Source organism: Malus sylvestris, chromosome 16, assembly GCF_916048215.2.
Source record: "Malus sylvestris chromosome 16, drMalSylv7.2, whole genome shotgun sequence".
NCBI lineage: Eukaryota > Viridiplantae > Streptophyta > Magnoliopsida > Rosales > Rosaceae > Malus > Malus sylvestris.
In genome coordinates, this window is record NC_062275.1 from 3,055,701 (window position 1) to 3,077,334 (window position 21,634).

At 38.9% G+C, this 21,634-nt stretch overlaps 4 protein-coding genes across 4 annotated transcripts; 2 read left to right on the forward strand and 2 right to left on the reverse strand.

Annotated features, from left to right (window-relative positions):
• Nucleotides 1-1,442: 1,442 nt before the first annotated feature.
• LOC126607784 (uncharacterized) lies at nucleotides 1,443-2,701 on the forward strand. Its single transcript, XM_050275508.1, has 3 exons — nucleotides 1,443-1,629; nucleotides 1,714-2,031; nucleotides 2,403-2,701. Exons 1-3 carry the CDS (start codon nucleotides 1,443-1,445, stop codon nucleotides 2,699-2,701), a joined length of 804 nt encoding a protein of 267 aa, XP_050131465.1.
• A 1,055-nt stretch (nucleotides 2,702-3,756) lies between these two features.
• On the reverse strand, nucleotides 3,757-8,177 carry LOC126608572 (receptor-like protein 4). Its single transcript, XM_050276518.1, has 9 exons — nucleotides 7,959-8,177; nucleotides 6,823-7,881; nucleotides 6,584-6,734; nucleotides 6,402-6,473; nucleotides 6,242-6,310; nucleotides 5,466-5,534; nucleotides 5,190-5,267; nucleotides 4,777-4,985; nucleotides 3,757-4,380 (listed from the first exon to the last, which is right to left on the reverse strand). The coding sequence occupies exons 1-9, from the start codon at nucleotides 8,041-8,043 to the stop codon at nucleotides 4,277-4,279; spliced, it is 1,896 nt and encodes a 631-aa protein (XP_050132475.1). The 5' UTR covers nucleotides 8,044-8,177; the 3' UTR covers nucleotides 3,757-4,276.
• A 2,685-nt stretch (nucleotides 8,178-10,862) lies between these two features.
• Nucleotides 10,863-11,503, reverse strand: LOC126607785 (flocculation protein FLO11-like). Its single transcript, XM_050275509.1, has 2 exons — nucleotides 11,395-11,503; nucleotides 10,863-11,293 (listed from the first exon to the last, which is right to left on the reverse strand). The coding sequence occupies exons 1-2, from the start codon at nucleotides 11,501-11,503 to the stop codon at nucleotides 10,863-10,865; spliced, it is 540 nt and encodes a 179-aa protein (XP_050131466.1).
• Nucleotides 11,504-19,531: 8,028 nt separating this feature from the next.
• LOC126608710 (probable galacturonosyltransferase-like 3) lies at nucleotides 19,532-21,199 on the forward strand. The gene has a single exon (XM_050276693.1). The coding sequence runs from the start codon at nucleotides 19,681-19,683 to the stop codon at nucleotides 20,752-20,754; it is 1,074 nt and encodes a 357-aa protein (XP_050132650.1). The 5' UTR covers nucleotides 19,532-19,680; the 3' UTR covers nucleotides 20,755-21,199.
• The last annotated feature ends 435 nt before the right edge of the window (nucleotides 21,200-21,634 follow it).

Consider the following 21,634-nt stretch of genomic DNA (forward strand, 5'->3'; position numbering starts at 1 on the left):
CGGGGGAGAAGAAAGAAAACAGGGTTTTTTAAAAAGTTGGTCCAAAATGCAGTGTTTTGCCCAATTTGTTAATTTTTTTTTTAAAGCCAATGAGACAAACGCCAAACGGTGCCGTTTGTCAATTGTCCATGATTCCATATGCCTAGCCCCACATGGGCCATCTTTCCCGAGAGTCCCTTTCCTTTCCCCGTTCCGTTTCTCTGCTTTTCCCCCTAATCCCCATCTTTCTTATATTCACCAAAACCCCTAAATTTCTAATCCCACCCAATCCCATAGTATAATTACATTACATTACTCCAATATCATACCTCCACTTGTTTCAATTCTCCAAGCCACCACTATTTGGTTCAAAATTCAAGTAAGTTTTTTGGTATTCTAATCTAATCTAATCTCAATTAAATTATATTAGATATTGGTGGAGATTTTAGTCTATTATTGATATGATTGTTGATAAGTTTTATGTTTGTATACTCATTTTATAATTGAAATTTAGATGGAATTTTTGTTTATTGGTTGATTGGTATATATTTTGTGTTTTTGTTTAAATGTGTAGTTTATAAATAAGAAATATGGAAACATTTTTCAAGCCAAAGCCAATAGCACCATTTACTTGTTCGGGTAGTTCGAGCTCAAAACAAAATGAGTGTGACATTGATTTTAATAATCTTGAGAGAGACCCAGGAAAAAGAATTCGAATGAAGGACTATCCTTCTAATATTCAAGATGAGGTCCGAAGAGCATATTTGCAAATTGGACCTTGTAGGCCTACAAAGTATGAGTTCCCATACACTTTGCATGCAAAGAAAAAGCGACGATTTGTTGTTTCATGGTTTGAAGAATATGATTGGTTGCAGTATAGTATATCTAAAGATGCGGCATTTTGTCTTCATTGCTATCTCTTTAAAATCAACTTTTCACAATTAGGAAGCGATGTCTTCACTGGGGTAGGCTTTAAGAAATGAAAGAATGCAAGAGAATGTTTTGACAAACATGTTGGTCCTATTGGTAGTTTCCACAATAAAGCTAGAGAAGCAGCTAGTTATCTAATGAACCAAAAGACACATATTGAAGCAGTTGTGATCAAACAATCAAAAGAAGGGTGTATGAAATATCGTCTTTGCTTGAATGCATCAATAGATTGCACTAAGTTCTTGTTGCGACAAGGCCTTCCTTTTCATGGCCATGATGAAAGTGACACTTCAAATAATAGGGGGAATTATTTAGAGCTCTTGCAATTCCTTGCGGATCATGATGAGAAAATAAAGGAAGTTGTGTTGGAAAATGCTCCGGGAAATCTCAAGCTAATAGCTCATTCAATTCAAAAAGATATTGTCAATTCATGTGCCTTCAAAACTATTAAGGCTATTATGAAAGAAGTGAAAGAGAGTAAATTCTTTTCTATAATGGTAGATGAATCACGTGATATTTCAACAATAGAGCAAATGGCGGTGATTTTGCGTTATGTGGACAACAAAAGTCAAGTAATTGAAAGGTTCATGGGAGTCCAATATGTTATCGAAACAACTTCAAGTAAACTAAAGGAGTCCATTGATGAGTTCTTGAAACTACATGATTTGAGCTACTCCAACCTACGAGGTCAAGGTTATGATGGCACAAGTAATATGAGAGGTGAGTTCAATGGCCTTAAAAAAAAATTGGATGAAGAAAGTTGTGCATTCTATGTTCATTGTTTTGCTCATCAACTACAATTAGCTCTTGTTGCCTTAGCAAAGAAAAACTCCGATATTGGCGCTTTTTTCACAATGACTAATAGTTTGGTGAATGTTGTTGGATGCTCATGTAAGCGTCGTGATGCACTTAGAGATAAACAACAAGAAAATCTTATGAAAGCTATTGAAAATGATTGTCTTGAAACAGGGCAAGGGTTAAATCAAGAAATTAGTCTCAAACGTGCTGGGGATACACGGTGGAATTCACATTATGATGCTTTGATTAGTTTGATTACAACATTCTCATCTGTGGTGGATATGTTTGACATGATTGTTGAAGATTGCTACAATGATAGTGCTGGTGAAGCAAAAAGGTTATTAAAAGATTTACAATCCTTTGAGTTTATGTTCCTCCTCTTTTTGATGAAATCCATATTAGGAGTTACAAACAATTTGTCACAAGCATTGCAAAAAAAAGATTAAGAGATTGTAAATGCAATGGCTTTAGTCAAAACATGTAAAGAACAACCACGTTGCATGAGGAATGATGAAAAATTTGATCTTTTGGTTAATAAAGTATCATTTTTTGTGTTAAACATGAAATTGAGGTGGCTAATATGGATGATTTATATGTCATTCAAGGGAAGTCATTGTGTAAGGCTCCAAGAAAGACCAATTGTCATCATTACAAAGTGGAGCTCTTTTTTGAGGTCATTGATTTCCAACTTACAGAATTAGATGATTGCTTCGCTGAAGGTAATACCGAATTGCTTATTTGCTTGGCACGTTTGAGTCCGAATGATTCATTTGTAGCTTTTGATAAAGAGAAGCTTGTTTTCCTTGCTCAGATGTATCCTAAAGATTTCACAGATCAAGATAGATCGGCACTTCAAGATCAACTTGATATTTACATTCATTTTGTGTGTTCTGATAATGATTTTTCTCAATTGCGAGGGATTAATGAGCTTGCTAAGAAAATGGTGGATAAAGGGTTGCATCGAACATTTGCATATGTATATTTGCTTGTTTAGTTGGCTTTGGTTTTACCGGTTGCAACCACTTCAGTAGAGATGGCATTTTCCTCTATGAATATCATTAAGGGTCCACTTCTCAGCAAAATGAGATCAATGGTTGAGTAACAACTTAATTGTTTACATTGAGAAAAATGTTTTTTCATGTATTGGTAATGAAGCTATCATAGAACATTTTCAGATTATGAAACATTGTCGTGGACGTTTGAATTAGGATTTTATAGCTTGTAATGTTGTTTTGCACATGATTTTTGAATGAAATGTATTATATTTAACTTTTCGATGTTATTTTTATTTATAAATTTTTTGACCTTTGAGACTCCTTGAGTTTAAAATCCTGGATCTGCCACTGACTAACCATATCACAAAAGTCCATCAAGGTTAATCCTAACTAAAGTTATTAGATCTTTATATATAGTAAGCTAATGGTTCCAATGAGATATTTGGTAATCGCCAACATTTGAAGACGTGATGATGCATGCTATTCTTTTTGAACAAGCTGCTGAAGAAGAAGAATAAGAAGCAGTCGAAGAAACAAAGACCCATGACCCAAAAGTCTGCCGAAAGAGAGTACAAGTGGGCTGCATGCCCAGGACCTGGACGTCTGTTGCCTAAACAGTTAATTAAGAATGCATGCATTATGTTTAATCAATTGTTTAACACTTAATCCCATCTCATTATTCAAACGAGTCTCGGTCATCGGGAGCTAATTTAATTACTTTAATTATTTGAAAATTTGTCACAAGTCACGTGTGAAACAATGAGAGATTCCTTTGTTCCAACGCTGTTAATTAATCCGAAAAAAAACAAAAATTGATTGAATTGACAAAAATAAATAAATAAATAAACAAATGGTCCTTGTTTCACAGCCGCCGGGTTTCACTGATTGGAAACGTGCTTATCATCTGCTTAATTTTGTGATTAATTAGTACTAATTAATGTTGACTTTAGCATGATTGTCGAGGTGGAGCTAATCTTGCACTTTGGGAAGTGAAATCAGTGATATATATATACCCTATATATAATGTAGGAAAAAGAAATGGAAGAGAGACCAGTTTCGAAATGTGTAGTTCCATTCTCGCACCACGAATACGACCCGGTATATCAAATGTAATAATACAATTGTTTAAAAACTTTTTAAAAAAAATAATTTCTAACAAATTGTATTATGACACTTGATGTACCGGTAACCGGACTGTGTTATCGGACACTGAAAAATATCTCCAATTCCATGGACTCAAGGACGCAACTATAAATTTACAACAATATATCCAACAATAAACTCGTAAACTTAGGGTATAATGGCTCGGGCCTTATGCACTTTTTTTGTAAGTAAAAAATTCCGATATGTTGTTGAAGCGCGGACTGGCTTCGGGAGGACCTTGTGCCGGAAAAAACTGCTCGAACGTATGCAAAAACCATGAAGCCAACTCGTGAAGCGGAGGGGTGCTGGTGCGCATCATGATTGAGAAATTTGTACGAACGCAATCCCGTAACTTCCCCCATCGTATATCTTCTTGGCGAGTGAAATGTTAACGCTGCTACTTTCCGCTTAGAGAAAACTCTGCATCGCCGTTACTGGGGAGTCAATGGAGTTGATGCCTTGGCATGTTGGCTCTCCATTTCAAGAAGCATCAGGGACTTCTGTCTCTGATACCTGTTTCTCTTGGCAGAAAGCGCTGGAAGAAGGGGAAAGAAAGAAGGGAAAACCCGTCAGGAGAAACGGAAAAAATGAATGCGTAATATACCATCTGATTCGACAAGACAACGATGCCTAGATATGCAAGTGCGGAGTTTGATACCTATATGTTTCAAATGACGGCCTTAATTTGAAAGAGTTGGAGTTAAGGGATAACATTGCACATTAAAAGAATTTCTGGTAGAACGGTTTTAAAAAGTTCAAGTTCACTGAAACGGCGAAACACGGTTGTAGAAGATTGCAACAAACACAACACCACAATGTGAATTACAATCAAGTTGCTACTGTTGGTGAGATGGAAAAAAAGCATGAGCATGAAATATCAACAACAAAATATAAGATATATAATGACAATCTGAAATTCTTTCATACTTACCCATTAAGTCTTGAGGTAGGCTGAAGTCGTAATCATTCCTACGCCTTCGGATGCAGAATATGTATAACGCCAACACAACCAGGCAGAAAACAAGAACACAAGATACGACTATCGCAATTTTACCCTTCTTAGATAAGCCGCCATTTTCCCAAAACAGAGGACAATCAGGTAAAGATGGTACGCCGCACAAACCTTTGTTGCCATAAAGACTGTCGAAGAAACATAGTAGCTCATTAGTTTAGCAACTGCAACACATGTAATAATCATAAATAGGTCACTGAACATTAATGTTAACACCTAGACTGTAGCACTAGTTAGAATTAGAAATGTGCAGCTTCATCAAAATGTGTACTAATATATATATATATATATATATATATAAAGTGAGAATATCCAATTATATCGTGACATACTCAATGGCTCCCCCATGGACGCCGATAGAATAGAGCTCCTCTGGAACTTTGCCTTCCAATAAGTTATTATTCAATAGCCTGAGAACGGAGAATGCGTATTAAAAGGAAAGCAATAAAGAAATGGAAGGGATATTGGAAATCAAAACATTGTTTCTTTTACTTTGTTCTTCAGTTGGCCTCCTCTATATATGGTTGATAGTGTTAGTTTACTTAAGACACAATGCAAAGAGCTCCATAACCAAACGATGGAAACAAATGCACAAGCTGGACACTTACAAAAGCTGGAGATTCGAAGTAATTAAACTCTGTGGTATAGGCCCAGTAAATTCATTGTTCGACAAATCCCTACAAATTCCAATTTAACAACATAAATACTCACAGGAAGCAAGTAAGAACCAGAAAGTAAAAATAAAATATCAGGCAATGTCAACATATGAAGGTAAATCCATCACTTAGCATACTTAACTACAATGGTTTTGGATGGACAAGCAAAAGGAGGATAATTTTCCAGAAAATAAATCAATAGAAGTGATGATAATAAAACAAACACATTGGAGCTGTTATGACAACAAAAATGAGCATCATAACTTAACTGTTAAATCTGTTATTTAGATAATGTCATTTTGATCAAGACAGAGAAAACGGGGGAAGAGAAAATTTCTCGAACTTCAGGCCAATATTTCAAAAGTTCAAACTATACGACAGCATGGTTTCACAAAGTGCAGCAAAAGAGAAAGACATGCCCAATTACCACATAACTTGTATGGTGAAACTTTTTAAGTCAAATTGAAGTCGACTGCTGACATTAACAGTGAGGTACACTTCTAGTTAACAAATATGAAGTCGATTTGAAGAAAAATCATGCATACTAACAATGAAACAGTTCTGAGTCACACAAGAGCATAAAAAACAATTGAAAATGTCAGTTAGATGGTCAGTCAAGTGCGTACGGAACTTTTTTCAGTTACACAAGAACATAAACAGAAAAAATCAATCACAACAAAGATCAAAAGCATTCTACTGACATTGTCGGAAATGAGTGGGGGACTTACAGCCGTTTGAGACTTTTTTGGCCTAGCCCAGATGGTAATACGCCCTCCAAAGAATTGGAGCTTAAGTTCCTGTAGTATTGTATCAAAAGACAAGATAGTATAAACTTCTACTCTAAACAAGTTGAATCACCAAAAATTAGTCTTTGCCGGTGATACTTACAGGCTTACCAAGTTCGACAAGAGACTAATCTGGTCACTGATAAACCCTTTCAATCCTTGACTTCCAAGATCGCTGAAATGCACGATACACTTAATTGAATGGATAATGCAGGTAGATTTACAACTTCACATATCGATTTTAATCGACTTCAATGCTTTTGATCAAGAAAATAAAACTCTTACATTCCAGATATGATAAGAACAGTTCCATTCTTATCGTGCTGGCACGAAACTCCCTCCCAAGCATCCCAATTGGACGGAGCACATGGATCACCATTCCACCCCATCCTATCGGGAACACGAAGCGATTCCTTCAATGCTCTCATAGCAACCACTACAAAGGATAAGCTCCCAAGTTAGTCATATCAATCACAATTCAACTATCATCATCCTCAAATAACTTAATTGTCATTAACTAATACCTTGTTCTGGAACAGTGGCAACATCAGCAGGAACCAGAGCGTAGTTTTCGAGCCCGCTGATCAATGCCGCGCCCGCGACACTCTGAAGCTTCACATTCAGGACACTACTGCTCAAGTTCTTCACTGTGTAATGCCATGTATACGCCGCGAAGCTCCCCACCTCCTTGAATATGTCAATTCGATTCACATTCTTGCCATTGATGAGAATGTTGAATACTCTCTGCCCCGCCTTCTTCACACTCGAATCGATCTCCGCGAAATGGAACCACAACAAATAATCGAGCTTCGCGTCCACCGGCAATTCGTATTCCAGGGCTTTGCCGTCGACGACCGTCGCCGATTGGTACAATTTCATCGGAAAATAGTTGGGGCTCTGGTCTGTGTTGGCAATGGTGTTTCTAGTGGAGACATACCGGACGGCGGATTCGGAGACGGCGTCGGTGAATCTGAAATCCTTGTCGTTTTGCCATGAGCGGCCGAAGAGGTCGGTGTCGTTGCTGAATCCGGGGCCAAACTGATCAGAGCCACAGGTTAACCGGCCGTAGTTGACGAGAATGTAGTTTTTTCCGATGGAACCGGCGTCGTATGAGTCCGGGTCGACCCGGATGAGCTGAAGCGATCCGATGACGGGAGGGTCGGTGGCAATGCTGTAGAAGCAGATATCGGCCTCAGAGTCGGCGACCAATGCGAAGAGATCCGAGTAGGCGCCGTTGCGGGCGAGGTCCTCGGACCACGGGGAGCGCCAGGAAAAGACAACAGTGCCCTCGACGGAGACGTCGAAGGAGGGGGAGTGGGACCTGCCGTCGTAGTTGTCGTAGACAGTGAAGGTGCGGATGTAGTAGCGTCCGGAGGGCAAATTGGGGATTATGTAGCAGTTCTTTTTGCCGGAAGATAGAGGGAAGTAGCGGAGGGTCTTCTCTTGTGGGTGGTGGAATTGGAGAGGCTCGGAGACGACGGAGGTTGCGCCGCCGGTGAAGAAGCGGTCGGAGAGCCAGGTGGTGTTGAATGGGTCGGTTTGGTCGGTGGGGCTGCCGGAGTCTATGTGGTAGGCGACTCCACCTGTTACAGAAAGAAGTAGTTAGAGAGTTAGTTAAAGCGGTTGGTCAGTATAATATGTGGAGTGTGGAGGTTGCTACCGTAGGGATAAGGCGGTGGAGAGGCGGCGGAGGTGGAGGAGGAGAAGAGAGAGATGGAAAGGAGGAGGAAGACGACGGCAGTCATTTCTTTTTCTTCCGTTTTTATGGGTGGGAAGGGAGTGGGGAAGGAGTGTTAGGACATGATGACAGAATGACGGAAAATTTTGGAGGGTAAGGGTGGCGAGATTACCGGGAGGGAAAGTAAAATGGAGGTCAGATTTGGACTAGTAAGTTTGAGTGTACAGAGGATCATTGGCCAAACATAGTCATGTGACAAAAAACCATCTCCAACCAAGAGTCAAAGAACTATAGTATGGAATGTGAAGAATTAAAATAAAATGAGGTAAGATAGTATGAAATTGTGAAAAATATGTGAGAAATGATGTAGGAAAAAATTAGAAATTAAGAAGAAAAAAAAAAAGTGGGGTGGGATTAAAAAAAGAAAAGTGGGCAAGGACAAAAAAAATCATAAACCCTAAAGCCTAAAGTGGGTTGGGAAAATGGAAAAGAACAAAACAAAAAAAAAATTAGGCTAGCCAGCGAGCTGGCTGGCTGCTAAAGATGGTCAGCCGATTGGTCATTTGACACTTTTTTATCCCTTAATGCCCACAAGCACTTTGGCCTAATCTTCAGTTTGAAACGGTTTTCGGATTATTTTCGGCATTTTAACTTTCTGAACCATTCGGTTGAAGATGATCTATACAACGTAATTAACCGAAATAATAAATACTTAGGATGATTTTTTTTTCCTCTCTTTCTAAAAAGGTGAACACCTGTGCACGTGGCCATCTAAAGAATTGTATTCAGTTCTCAAAAAAAAAAAAGAATTGTATTCATGATTTGTTGTTAGGAAGAAGAGATTTTCAGGTGTGAGTGGAATATAGAGTAGTACATCACGTATTATTATACAAATGATATGATATGTGTATTAAAAAGTTAATAAATTGAAAAATAAAATTTTCCACCACTTATATAAAAACACGTGGTGTACCGCTTGTGTTTCGGTTATAATGAGAAATTTCTCAATCTGGTTGGTAAGGCCTTGTACTGTAGGCCTGTATTCAATTCTGCGCACCCGTGACATGCTCGCGTTTATGATTTCTTGTTTTCTATAGGAAATAATTATGTTCTACAAAATACAGACACCAATTGGTTATGTCATTGTCACCCACTTACTCTTTTTCTTTCTGTTTAGTGTTCTTTATTTCCAAGAGAATTAAACAACATTTGTCGCTTTTATCACGTGATTAATTGTCACATCCCGACCTGGGGCAGACCACTTTCCGAGCCCGCTCCACCACCGTAGCATGATATTGTCCACTTTGGGCTTACCATTCCCTCACGGTTTTGTTTTTGGAAACTCACGAGCAACTTCCCAGTGGATCACCCATCCTGGAAGTGACCTGGCCTTCTTCTCGCTTAACTTCGGAGTTCCTACGGAACCCGAAGTCAGTTAGCTCTCAAAAGGCCTCGTGCTAGGTAGGGATGGGAATATACATTTAAGGATCACTCCCCTAGGCGATGTGGGATGTTACAATCCACCCCCCTTAGGGGCCCGACGTTCTCGTCGGCACACTTCCGGCCAAGGATTGGCTCTGATACCATTTGTCACATCCCGGCCCGGGGCAGACCACTTCCCGGGTCCGCTCCACCACCGTAGCACGATATTGTCCGCTTTGAGCTTACCATTCCCTCACGGTTTTGTTTTTAGGAACTCACGAGCAACTTCCCAGTGGGTCACCCATCCTGGGAGTGTTCTGGCCTTCTTCTCGCTTAACTTCGGAGTTCCTACGGAACCCGAAGCCAGTGAGCTCCCAAAAAGCCTCGTGCTAGGTAGGAATGGAAATATACATTTAAGGATCACTTCCCTGGGCGATGTGGGATGTTACATTAATAACCAAGAATGAGAACAAAGGAACTAAAATTGAACTCGAAAGTGATTTGAGTGTGCATGAAGCATTTTAAGTTTTTAGTAATAGAAATTAGAAATAGATATACATTCAAAATCAGTAATCAAAATTTGTACCGATGGAGAATCTAGTATTTGAATATAGCGAATTAACATTTCGATTACAGACATCAAACAAGATGCGAGTTTCTAGTATATGTTATTTTATGGCGGTCTAGTTATAATGGTACATGCAGTCTAATGGTATGAATTCTATGTAAAATCTAACTGTTAATTTTTCAAACCTTTTGTGAATTTTTATTTTTTATTTGGATATTTTAACCAAATATACATTAGGTAAAGACAAGTTAATGTATGGGAAAGGATTATATGTCTCCAAAATTCACAAATATAACGAATTTATTTAAATAAGCAGATTTTCTTTTTCTTTTTTTTTTTTTTTTTTTGGCTCTGGGCTGGGCCTCTGGCTATGATAATTTATTGGCGGGAACGAGAGCTCCACCGTCAACACCGCACTGCTCAAGTTCTTCACTCTATAACCCCACGAGTACGCCGCGAAGCTCCCCACCCCCTCGTATATATCAATCCGAGTGACATTCGCCGTTGATTAAAATGTCGAACACTCTCTGCCCCGCCTCTGTCACTCCCGGATCGATTTCCACGAAATGTAGCCGCAAGAAGTAGTCCAGCTCCGCGTCCACCGGTAATTCGTACACTATGACTCCTTCCCCCTCGACAAACGCCGCCGATTGGTACAGTTTGGCCGGGAAATAGTTCGGGGCTTGATCGACGTTGGAAATCGAATTTATCGTGATAACGGATCGGACTGAGGATCGGCGCCGGTGGACCGAATAGGTCGGTGTCGTTGGTGAAGCCGGGGCCAAACGGATCGGCGCCGCAGGAGAACCGCCCGTAGTTTACGAGGATGTAGTTTTGGCCGATGGAAACGCCGTCGTATGAGGTCTCGTCGACCCGAACGAGCATGAGAGATCCGATTACGGGAGCGTCATTGGCAATGCTGTGGAAGCAGACATCGGCGTTGGAGTCGGCGACGAAAGCGAATAAATCCGAGTATGCGCCGGTTCGGGCGAGGTCATCGGGCAAAGGGGAGCTTCAGGAAAAGATGACAGTGCCCACGACGGAGACGTCGAAGGAGGGGGAGTGGGATTCGCCATCGTAGTTGTCGTACACGGTGAATGTGCGGATGAAGTATCGGCCGGGGGACAAATTGGGGATGGCGTAGCAGTTTTTTCGCTGGAGGAGAGGGGAAAGTAGCGGAGTGTCTTCTCGTGGGTTTGGCGGAATCGGAGGGGTTCGGAGACGGGGGAGATAGCGCCGCCGGTGAATAATCCTTCGGAGAGCCACGTGGTGTTGAATGAGTCGATGGAAACTGAGAGGCTACCACAATCTATCCGGTAGGAGCGCCCTGTGACACAAGAAAGTTAAGACAGTCGGGCTGGTTTGGCTGGCGGGAAAACCCAAAATTAATAGTTACTGTGTGTGACTGTGGATGGGGGAGATTGTTACCGTCTGGATATGAAGGAGGAGAGGAGGAGGAGGAGGAGGAGGCGGGGGAGGTGAATGTTGAGGAGAGGAAGAAGATTGAGAGACGAAAGAGGAAGAAGATTGCCGCCATTATTTTTGCGTTTTAGGTGGGAGTGTGAATTTTTATGGCTATAACTAATAACGAATTAATAAAATTAGAAAAAACAATATTTACACACTTCTTATTTCTTTTTAAGCGCTCTTATTTGTTTTTTATCAGATTTTTTTTCGAATGTATGTGCGAAAATCACTTGTGAAAAAATTATTTTTGCGTTTTAGGTGGGAGTGTGAATTTTTATGACTATTACTAATAACGAATTAATAAAATTAGAAAAAACAATATTTACACACTTCTTATTTCTTTTGAAGCGCTCTTATTTGTTTTTTATCAGATTTTTTTCCGAATGTATGTGCGAAAATCACTTGTGAAAAAATTATTAAGACATAAGAGTTGAGGATCCTAAGCCTGCATAAAAGGCCACCCTTCCCACGAGATAATGGGCAGGTAGCAAGCAGGAAAAGCGTGATATCTTATGGGCTTTTTTTTTTTTTTTTTTTTTTGAGGATTAAGATGGGCTCAAAGAGGTGGGAGTCAAATTTAGCCAATGGGTGGCTTGATTAAAATCGTGATTTTTGGGTGTCCATTTTTCAATTTGTGTATTGGGTTATTGGATGTCCATTTTTCAATTTGTGTATTGGGTGCCATTTTATGGGATTGAGATCATCTCCGGACCTCAAATTCTAGACCGACGAATTCAGCAATTTGAACCATGAGAGAGAGAGAGAGAGAGAGAGAGATGAGGGCATAGTTTTGTGAGTAAAGTGGGTTAATGTGATGTGACTAATAGGACCACATAATTTAAATTGTATGGTTCTGATTACTGAGTTCATCAGCTTCAGAGTTTGAGATCCTAAGATAATCTCAATCCATATTTATGTAAATCCTCATGCACCAATGTAACGAGTTTATTCAAATAAGAATTTTTTTTTTGTTTTGGTTGTGGGTTCATATGATTCTTTTTTTTTTTCTTTTGAAATATAAGATTATTGGTTTAATTATGGGGGTTTGATTGGTCTAATGCATTGCAACGTTTAACTAAATCACGTCGCCGTTGACATTAGTTTGTTAAAATTGACATGCTTGTTACTTTTCTCATACCGATTTGTTAAGTATTAAACACATTTGATATTTGTTATTGGGATTGATTAATTCATTGACAAATCCGACAAAAAATAGACTTTGTGACACGAGCAACTTGAGAGTTATTCATATGACGTGACATGCTAATTATTGTGAGAGTAATCCTAGGGAACTTATATTTTAGGTAATGTTAAACCTCGTGATAGGAACGACTTATACTCAGGTTGGATTAAGATGTTCGATATTGTGCATGAACACGACATTGATTAAACCCACATGAACAATGGAAGCCTTGGATCAGTGAAGAATAATTTTTTAGAAATTTTATACTCCTTTGTCAAGTAATTGTAGATTGCATAAACTCATGGGAACATGACATTGATGTACGGAACAATAATGGGTTATAATTGGAAGTTTTAACAAAACATTATAGGTACTTTTCACTTTTAACGAAAATGACATTTTTACTTTAAAAAATCATTTTTTGTATTATTCACTTACAACACTTTTTTGTCATTTTGATTAAAACTCAAAAATTTCCAGCTGTTTTTATTTGTTTTCCTTATCATAGGAAGTCTTGACGAATCAAAAATCAACTGATTAGGACCTCGTACCTTTACAACTATACTCCAATAGGTGGGTAGCAAATCACTATCAATTTTAGTTGGTTTTAGTCAAAATTGTCTCCATGATTTAAAATCGATAAAAGCAAGTTTTTAAAAAACGATAGGCATTAGTCGGACGGCAAGCTAGAGCCTAGTGCTTAGGCACCTAGGCAGAGTCTAGGTGAGGGTATAGGCAGATTTAAATAAAATTGTTTTAAATATAATTTAATTCAATTTACTATATGATATTTTTCAAAAATATATGTGTAGGTTGCATAATTTTATGGTGTGGTCTAAAAAAATAATCATAAAATACTACCAAAAAAAGAATAAAAACATAAAGAGTCGATGATTTGGTTTTGAAAAAAGGAAGTTGGAATTGACGAATAGGGGTTAATAAATAAAAGAAGGAAAAGATAAGTGGTGGGACCATTTAAGGAGATAAAAGGAAGGAAAACGTGGGTGAAACAGGAACAGTCTTCTTCGTCGCGCGAAAGGTGGACGGAAACACAGCCGCTGCGAACATTTTTTTTTTCAGATTCCGGCGTTCTCCACATACGTCCGCCTAGATCCCGCCCAATCCCGCCTAGTCCTGCCTAATTCTCTCCAGGCGGTCCGCCTAACATACTTCTGATTTTGTCACCGATTAAGATCAAGTCGCGGCTGTAACCGACCGTCCAGCACCTAAACTTATTTTTAGAACATTGGATAAAAGTGATATTTGAGTTTGTTCACCGTCAACAGTTTGATCATTATGTGAATAATCTACGTTAAATATGACCTAAATGAAGAAAAAAAAAAAAAAAAACTCTCAAATTTTCTCAAATTTTTTGGGTCCAATTAGGGCATTTTTGGTATTTTGATCCTCACTTAACAGGTTTTTCACATAATGATAAAAAATAATTTATGGTAGACAAACTCCATTGTTTTAAAAATTTCCGCCTAGACGGCTGGCCACCGCTCTAATTAATATCTATGCATTTGAAAATTAATAAATGACGCTTAGACCTGTTGAGCCATCTGCCTAGACTGCCTAGAGATCCGCTTAGGTCACGGCTCACTTAGACATAAAATATATCACTTTCATTTTGCATTTTATTTTTTCAATAAATTGTAAGAGACTTGTTACATACTTAAATAAACACACATTATATCTTTGTTCCCCATATTTTTATTATGTTCCAATACTTAATAATATATGTCATTCTATTTTGTAGTTTATGATGAAATTATATATATTTTAAAGGTAAGTAGACACTTATTTACACGAAATATAATAGATTTACTTAAATCCGCTTAGTCCGCCTAGACTCCATCTATCTACCTAGGCGCTAGGCTTCAGCCCGCCGCCCGACTAGCGCCTAGCATCTTTTAGAACCTTAACAAACTCACGAATCAATTCCATCAATTTCAAATTTCAATGACCAAAGTGAAGAGTTATTCCAAGACACTAGGGATGTCAATTCAAACAATTAGACTCGATAACCGTGGATAACCGCCCGAATGAAGCGGATTTAAGTATGAAAATTCGGGTATATTATGGATATAGGGAAAAACCATGAACTTTATTCGGTTATGGTTTTAGATATGGGTATAGAAATCTCCAATCCGTATCCGTCCCGACTCATAACCAAATAACTATATATTATATGAATATAATTTATATAATATATATTTAAAAGTTTGAGTGCACCTATACTATTATTACAATATTCATTATTCATTGCATAATATATTTAGTATATAATATAATAGTATTCACCAAACCCGATATTCATTATACATCAAACATCATGCTTATGGGAGATATCAACAGCTAACATCATCAATGTTTTATTCAATACTTTTATTGTATACTCTACAAAATTCATTCATTGTTATGTTTCTTATTATTAGACGTGGTTAATTGATGATAAAATTATTATCTACTAAATTATTGTGCGTCAATTGTATGATTATAATTTTTTGTTTTTAACGAAGATGGATATAACAGTTAACAGTGGTGAAGCCACGTGATGGCGAGGAGTGGCGGCCGCCACTCCCCTCGTCAGGAAAACAGGACTGGAGCACTGGTTCAGCTCATCCCCTTGCAGGAAAACTCGACTGGTTCTGCTGCTGCTGCTCTCCGGTTTTGATTCTGCTGCTGCGCCTATCGCCGGAAAAGAAACCCAGGTATTATCATCGAATATCGAAGATTTAGTCGAAATATGGGCCTTTTCTGTATGAGCCGGAGCCGCGACTGTTGTAGTAGCGGCAGTTCAAATGAGTCGCGAGGAAGAAGAAGATGGCTTTCTATTTAACTTGAAACGCACAGTTTTGATTTGTTGTGGCTACCAATGGAACTACAGCTGTAAGCCACTTTTGATTTTTTTTCTTCATTTTTTAATTTTTGTCAATATTATCAAAAGATTTCAGAGTATCATTTTTTATTAATTAATCTATGGTTAGAGTTTTATAAAATTTTGATAGTATCACACATATGTTAGAAATGTATAATCCATTCTAGCTAGTAATACATTTCATCTCATACTATCATATTCATTAAAATAGTAAAGTGAAATTTCTAATATTCTTGTATTTTATATGTTAAATAATAAACAGGAGAAAATAAATTTGAATCTCTAATACAAGTATAATCCTTTTAAGGTGTAAGACATTTGTTTATATGGTATATAATGAATTTACTTAAATTCAATTATACCTTTGTCTAGGGTCTAATCCCCAATTCACCTCCCGATTAGCGTCTAACATTTGTTAGAACCTTGACTATTAACTACATTAATATTATCTACTATCTACAATGATTTGGTCGTCTACATTTTTCTGTTTTAAAGTCCGCCCCTCCCCTTGACTATTCATAGCTTCGCCACTGACCGTTAACCGATGGGAAATATGTTACCCGATGGATATGGTTATAGATAATTCCTGATGATTAATTTGCGGTTATGAATATAGTTAATTTTCATGATTATGAGAATGGATAGAGCATTTATGTCCCCAAACCGAACCGTTGTCATCTCTACAAGACACAATTTTAGTTAAAATGCCTTTTTAATTTAATTAACCAAAAAGAAAAACAATGACACGTGCCGAAGATGGTAAAATTAGTAAATCTACAAACACTCTGAAAATGTTTCCCAAGTATTTGTCAGAAAACTGAATAATTGGCACGTACAAACACAAGTACTGGAGTACACGTTAACTTACGTAGAAACAAAACCGATGAATAATAATGCACACTGGCTAAGTTGGTATGATAGATGTTCTAGCAAGTGGAGAGCAAAAACAAAACTTGTGATTAGCAAGGTCCCTCATCGATCACCAGCTGTATATCAATATATATAATTCATCGGCATATTTTATATACAATATTTGAAGATTTGTATCTATTCATTATATATATTTCAAAATTTAAGTTTATATAATAATAATAAGTGTGATGATGACTATTATTGAGTGTGGTGAGTAAAAATACTTCATAAAACACGAAGAGAAATACAAAAAGAGAAAACGAGTGTGCAAATTCAACCCATTTTACGTATTTAGAGCATCTTTAATGGAGAAAAACAAATTTGAGATGTAAAAAGCCATGTTAACAAGTTATTTTATATTTTCGGGAGTTGTAAATGTTAGTTCTACTCTAACGAAAGATATGAAAATTTGGGACTTCACTTATTGTTCTCTATTTGACAGGGGGAAGCCCACCTAAAAAAATGTAAAAAAATATGCAAATTTGCATTTTTATTTACATTTTTCGGCGAACATGGATATTTTACATCCAGTCATATGAGTGTTTTCCGGCCAAATCAAAATATAAAATGTCAAATTCAACGCATTTTGCATCTTTAATTGAAGATGTTCTTATGCGTTCGGGTCAAAAATTATAAAGTTGCACCGATTCAATCTCGGATTCAGTTGAGTTGATAGCAGTACGAGAGGGATAAATTTTCTAACGTGCTCAATGTTCAAGCGGATACTTTACATATTATAGAATAATTGCAGGAAAATAAAAAATATATTATTTTTTTTCTATCCATATTATGACGTTTGAAGTATCACTTGAATATCCGAGTCTTTCAAAAATATCTCATAAAAGGAGTCTGCATTTGTAGCAACTGTTTGCTTTTTTTTTTTTTTTACTCAATTACCTTCGGGCAAGGATTGTATGCCCTTCACTTTTGTTTCTTTTTCCGTGCCGTCCTGTTTTGTGTGATCACGGTTAAGGCACGTCAATATTTTATATTTTTTTTTATAGATATAATAAGACAAAAATGAATAGTAAATATAAAATATTAACGTGGTTTAACCGTGATCACACAAACAGAATGGCACAGAAAGGACACCGAAAGTGGGGGGCAGACAATCCTTGTCCATTACCTTCACTCGTATCCATCCATCCCCATAATTAATTGCCAACGTCAGAGTAGCTCGTCCGAATTCCAGAAGCATTTAATAACATTTTACCATCACCACAAAAATTTGGGATTGGGTTAATGCACATTCATCCATTCATTCAATCTCTTCAAGTTTTTATTGGTATATTTTCGAGTAAGGGTCTGCCAATTTAAACGGGTATTTTATTAGAAAGATAATATAAATGATAGTATAAATATATGGTATGAATTTTTTATAGAAACACTTTCATAATAAGCACATGTTATATGCTTATTCAAAAAACAATTCGCCTTAAGTTATTGTCGCACATCTAATAAAAACGTTTATGCGTTTATAATATATTAAAGCGCTTATGCACAAAGTGCTTCCTACATATAGAGTTGTAAACGAGCTTTAAGTTCTTTTCATAAATGGTAATAATTTGTTGATAGTGAATTCTATGTAAGGGAATTAAAGCCTTGTTTCGCCTAATAGTTTAAAGAAAAATGATAGGGAAACCCTCTCAAAGTGAGACTCTTTATAAACTCTTTGTTACCTTTTTTTTTTTTTGCACAGTATTTTATAATGTTGGTACGAAAATTGTGCCAAATATATGAGATGTCAAAAAGTCTATAAAGAGTCTAACTTTTAAGAGTCTTCTTAACATTTATCTAGTTTAAATGGACGAAATCATAATCATATACATTTTCCCTCTTTTTTTTTTTGAAAGGAGTATGATATTCATTGAAGATTGAAATACGTACAAACTGAGGATAGGGTGCTTACAATGGGACTCGATAAAAACCTTGCCGGGGCTTTTAACCCGAGCGAAGGGAAAAAGAGCATCCCGCACCAAATTAACTACTAGTATTATCCTCTAATACTAAATTAGAAATTACATCAGGAGGTTATTCAAACCAAAAAACTGGGTGATGAACAGTGAGACTAAACCGTGCAAGGAGGTGGGCCACCCTATTCGTCTCTCGTCGTCCAAAGGTGATTTTCCATTGCTTGAATTCCTGCAAAAGCCTCTTAGTATCATCAAATATATGTCCATAGTGCCCATGAATTGTCGCTCCTGCATTTTGAATTGCAGAAGTGACCAACAGTGCATCCCATTCCACATGGACCTGCTTCGTGATCCACTTGCGCAAAAAAAATAGCTGCTTGTCTAGCAGCCGTTGCCTCCACATGAAATGCCGATCTCACAACACCTTATCTACTCACCTGTGCTGCCATAAACCTGCCATCCGAGCTCCTCACTACCAGCCCACACCCTCCAATCGACTGCTGCTCATCCCAAGACGCATCAAAATTACATTTTATCCAGCCATAGGCCGGCAACTGCCATTTAGTTAAAAGTTCCACAGAGGTATGCACAGCCACCTCATTCCATTTTCCCTCTTTTTACCCAATTGTTTTGTTATTTTTAACTTTTAAATTAAATAAATTAAAACAAAATATTAGAGATGATGAAATGTAGATGTGTAAAAAAGTAAAATGGTCCCTCAAATAATAATGGGTCATTTAAACTATTGCGATTAATTTTGAGTTGGACGGTCACGTTCTCACGTAATTTATTTGAAACAACATTACTTTGGCCGTACTCCTCCTTCCGTACGATCCATAGAATGCCTCTGGTGAAACCATCAAGTCCACACCACCACAAGATGAGAGAGGATCGCCAAGTCCACTTTGTAAGGATTCCGGAGATCCTCCAATCAGATTCGATTATCGTGTATCGTACAATCAATTTTTGTTAAATATGATTTATATTTAATTTTAAATAAAAAAATTTATAATAATTTATAACTTCACAATATACGATAAACATATATGATTGGAGTATCAGAATCGTACGTCGACGACACAAACAAAGGGACGCGTCTTTACAGCCTGGCTTTGCCTCTCCCTCTTCTCCTCATTCCATTCTTATTCTATTTCTCCCCTAGCTGCATAGCATCATCTCTCTCACACTCCATTCCCGGGTCCCACAACTCCACTACGGAAATACCCATATTACCCCCACCACATCACACCATATTACCATAACAACCCTTCTCTCTCCTCCAATTCTAAAGGTAAAGCAAACTCTACACTCCCAATTTCTTCACTCAAAAGTTCAAAACTCCCCACGGCAACGAGACCATGCCACCGGGCCATGGTCCTCTCCCCCTCCTCCTCCTCCTCGCCGCCCTCTTCGCGACCGGGACCGTACAATTCCTGGTGAATTCCGCCGCCGTCGAGCTTCCTAAGTTCCGAGAAGCACCTGCATTCCGCAACGGACGAGGATGCCCCCGCACGGCATGGTCCTCGCTGGACCAGCACTCCCACTACGACCCCTCCATCATCCACATCGCCATGACATTGGACGCCACCTACCTCCGGGGCTCCGTTGCCGGCGTCTTCTCCGTCCTCCAGCACGCCACCTGCCCCGAAAACATCGTCTTCCACTTCATCGCTGCCTCCCACCGCAACCGCCGCTCCTCCGACCTCCTCCGCCACGTCATCACTTCCACCTTCCCCTACCTCACCTTCCACGTCTACCACTTCGACTCCAGCCTCGTCAGGGGCAAGATCTCCTACTCCGTCCGCCGCGCCCTCGACCAGCCCCTCAATTATGCGCGCATCTACCTCGCCGATCTCCTCCCCTCGGGCGTCCGCCGCATCATCTACTTCGACTCCGACCTCATTGTCGTGGACGACGTGGCGAAGCTGTGGCGGATCGACCTCGGGCGGCGCGTGCTAGGGGCGCCGGAGTACTGCCACGCCAATTTCACCAACTACTTCACCCCGAAATTCTGGTCGAACGCGGCGTTCGCGGCGGAATTCAAGGGGCGGAGGGCGTGCTACTTCAACACCGGGGTGATGGTGATCGATCTGTGGAAGTGGAGGGAGGGCAAGTACACGCAGAAGCTGGAGCACTGGATGCGGGTGCAGAAACGATGTCGTATCTACGAGCTGGGCTCGCTGCCGCCGTTTCTACTGGTGTTCGCGGGTGACGTGGAGGGGGTGGAGCACAGGTGGAACCAGCACGGCCTCGGCGGTGACAACGTGGAGGGGCTGTGTCGGGACCTCCACCCGGGCCCAGTAAGCCTCCTGCACTGGAGCGGGAAAGGGAAGCCGTGGCTGAGATTGGACTCCAAGCGGCAGTGTCCGCTCGATAGCTTGTGGGCCCCCTATGATCTGTACCGTCACTCGTCATTGTTCTCTGATAGCTGAGGGTGCCTCACGAATCACGGAGGCGCTCTGTACCGAATCCGTACCACTGCAAGCATGTGATCGGGGAAGAGGATGAATTGCGACAGTGCGTTATTTTGTGTGGGCCCGTTGAGGCATGGGATTTTACGGCGGTTAAAACGGAGATTTACCCCGAATTGTTGGGTAGATGACACGTGTTCAAGACATAGGATAAAGGGGTTTTGTTGTGGAAGGTCCAGGATGGTCTGTATTGGTACGCTGCGTGGGGGCGTATACATGGTCGGTGAAGATTCGGAATTGTATATTTTTTGGTTTTTTGGTTTGTAGTGAAGACTATAGTAATATGAAACGTTGGTGGTTGAATTTTTTTTTAGTATGTACCCATGTATAATACATTAGCATTCTTAATTGGTTAGCGTTGGATTCTTGGTTGCACATTCAATAGAAATTTCGGTTTGATGTTTTAGGAATGTGTTAGATATTATTTGTTTGGGTAAATTACACAGTAGCCTCTCAGGTTTGAGCTTTATTGCAATCTCATACAATATATTTAAAACATTTCACTTTTATACCTCAAGTACTATTTTATTTCAATTTCATACAACCGTTAGATTTTCCATCCATGGATCTGTTAAATGCTGACGTGGCTACCACATATATGACATGTGGCTGCCAAATGTCTGCCACGTGGCAAATAAAATAATTTTTTAATTTAAAAAAAAAAACATATCTTCCACTTTTTTTTTCTTCTTCCTCTTCTTCCTCCTCTTTCTTCTTCTCTTCTTCTTCTTCCTCCTTCTTCTTCTGGGTTCGGTCCCTTTCTTTTTTTTTTTCTCTTTCTTCTTCTTCTCTTTCTCTTTCTTCTTCTTCTTCTTCTTCTCTTTCTTCTGGTTCGGACCTC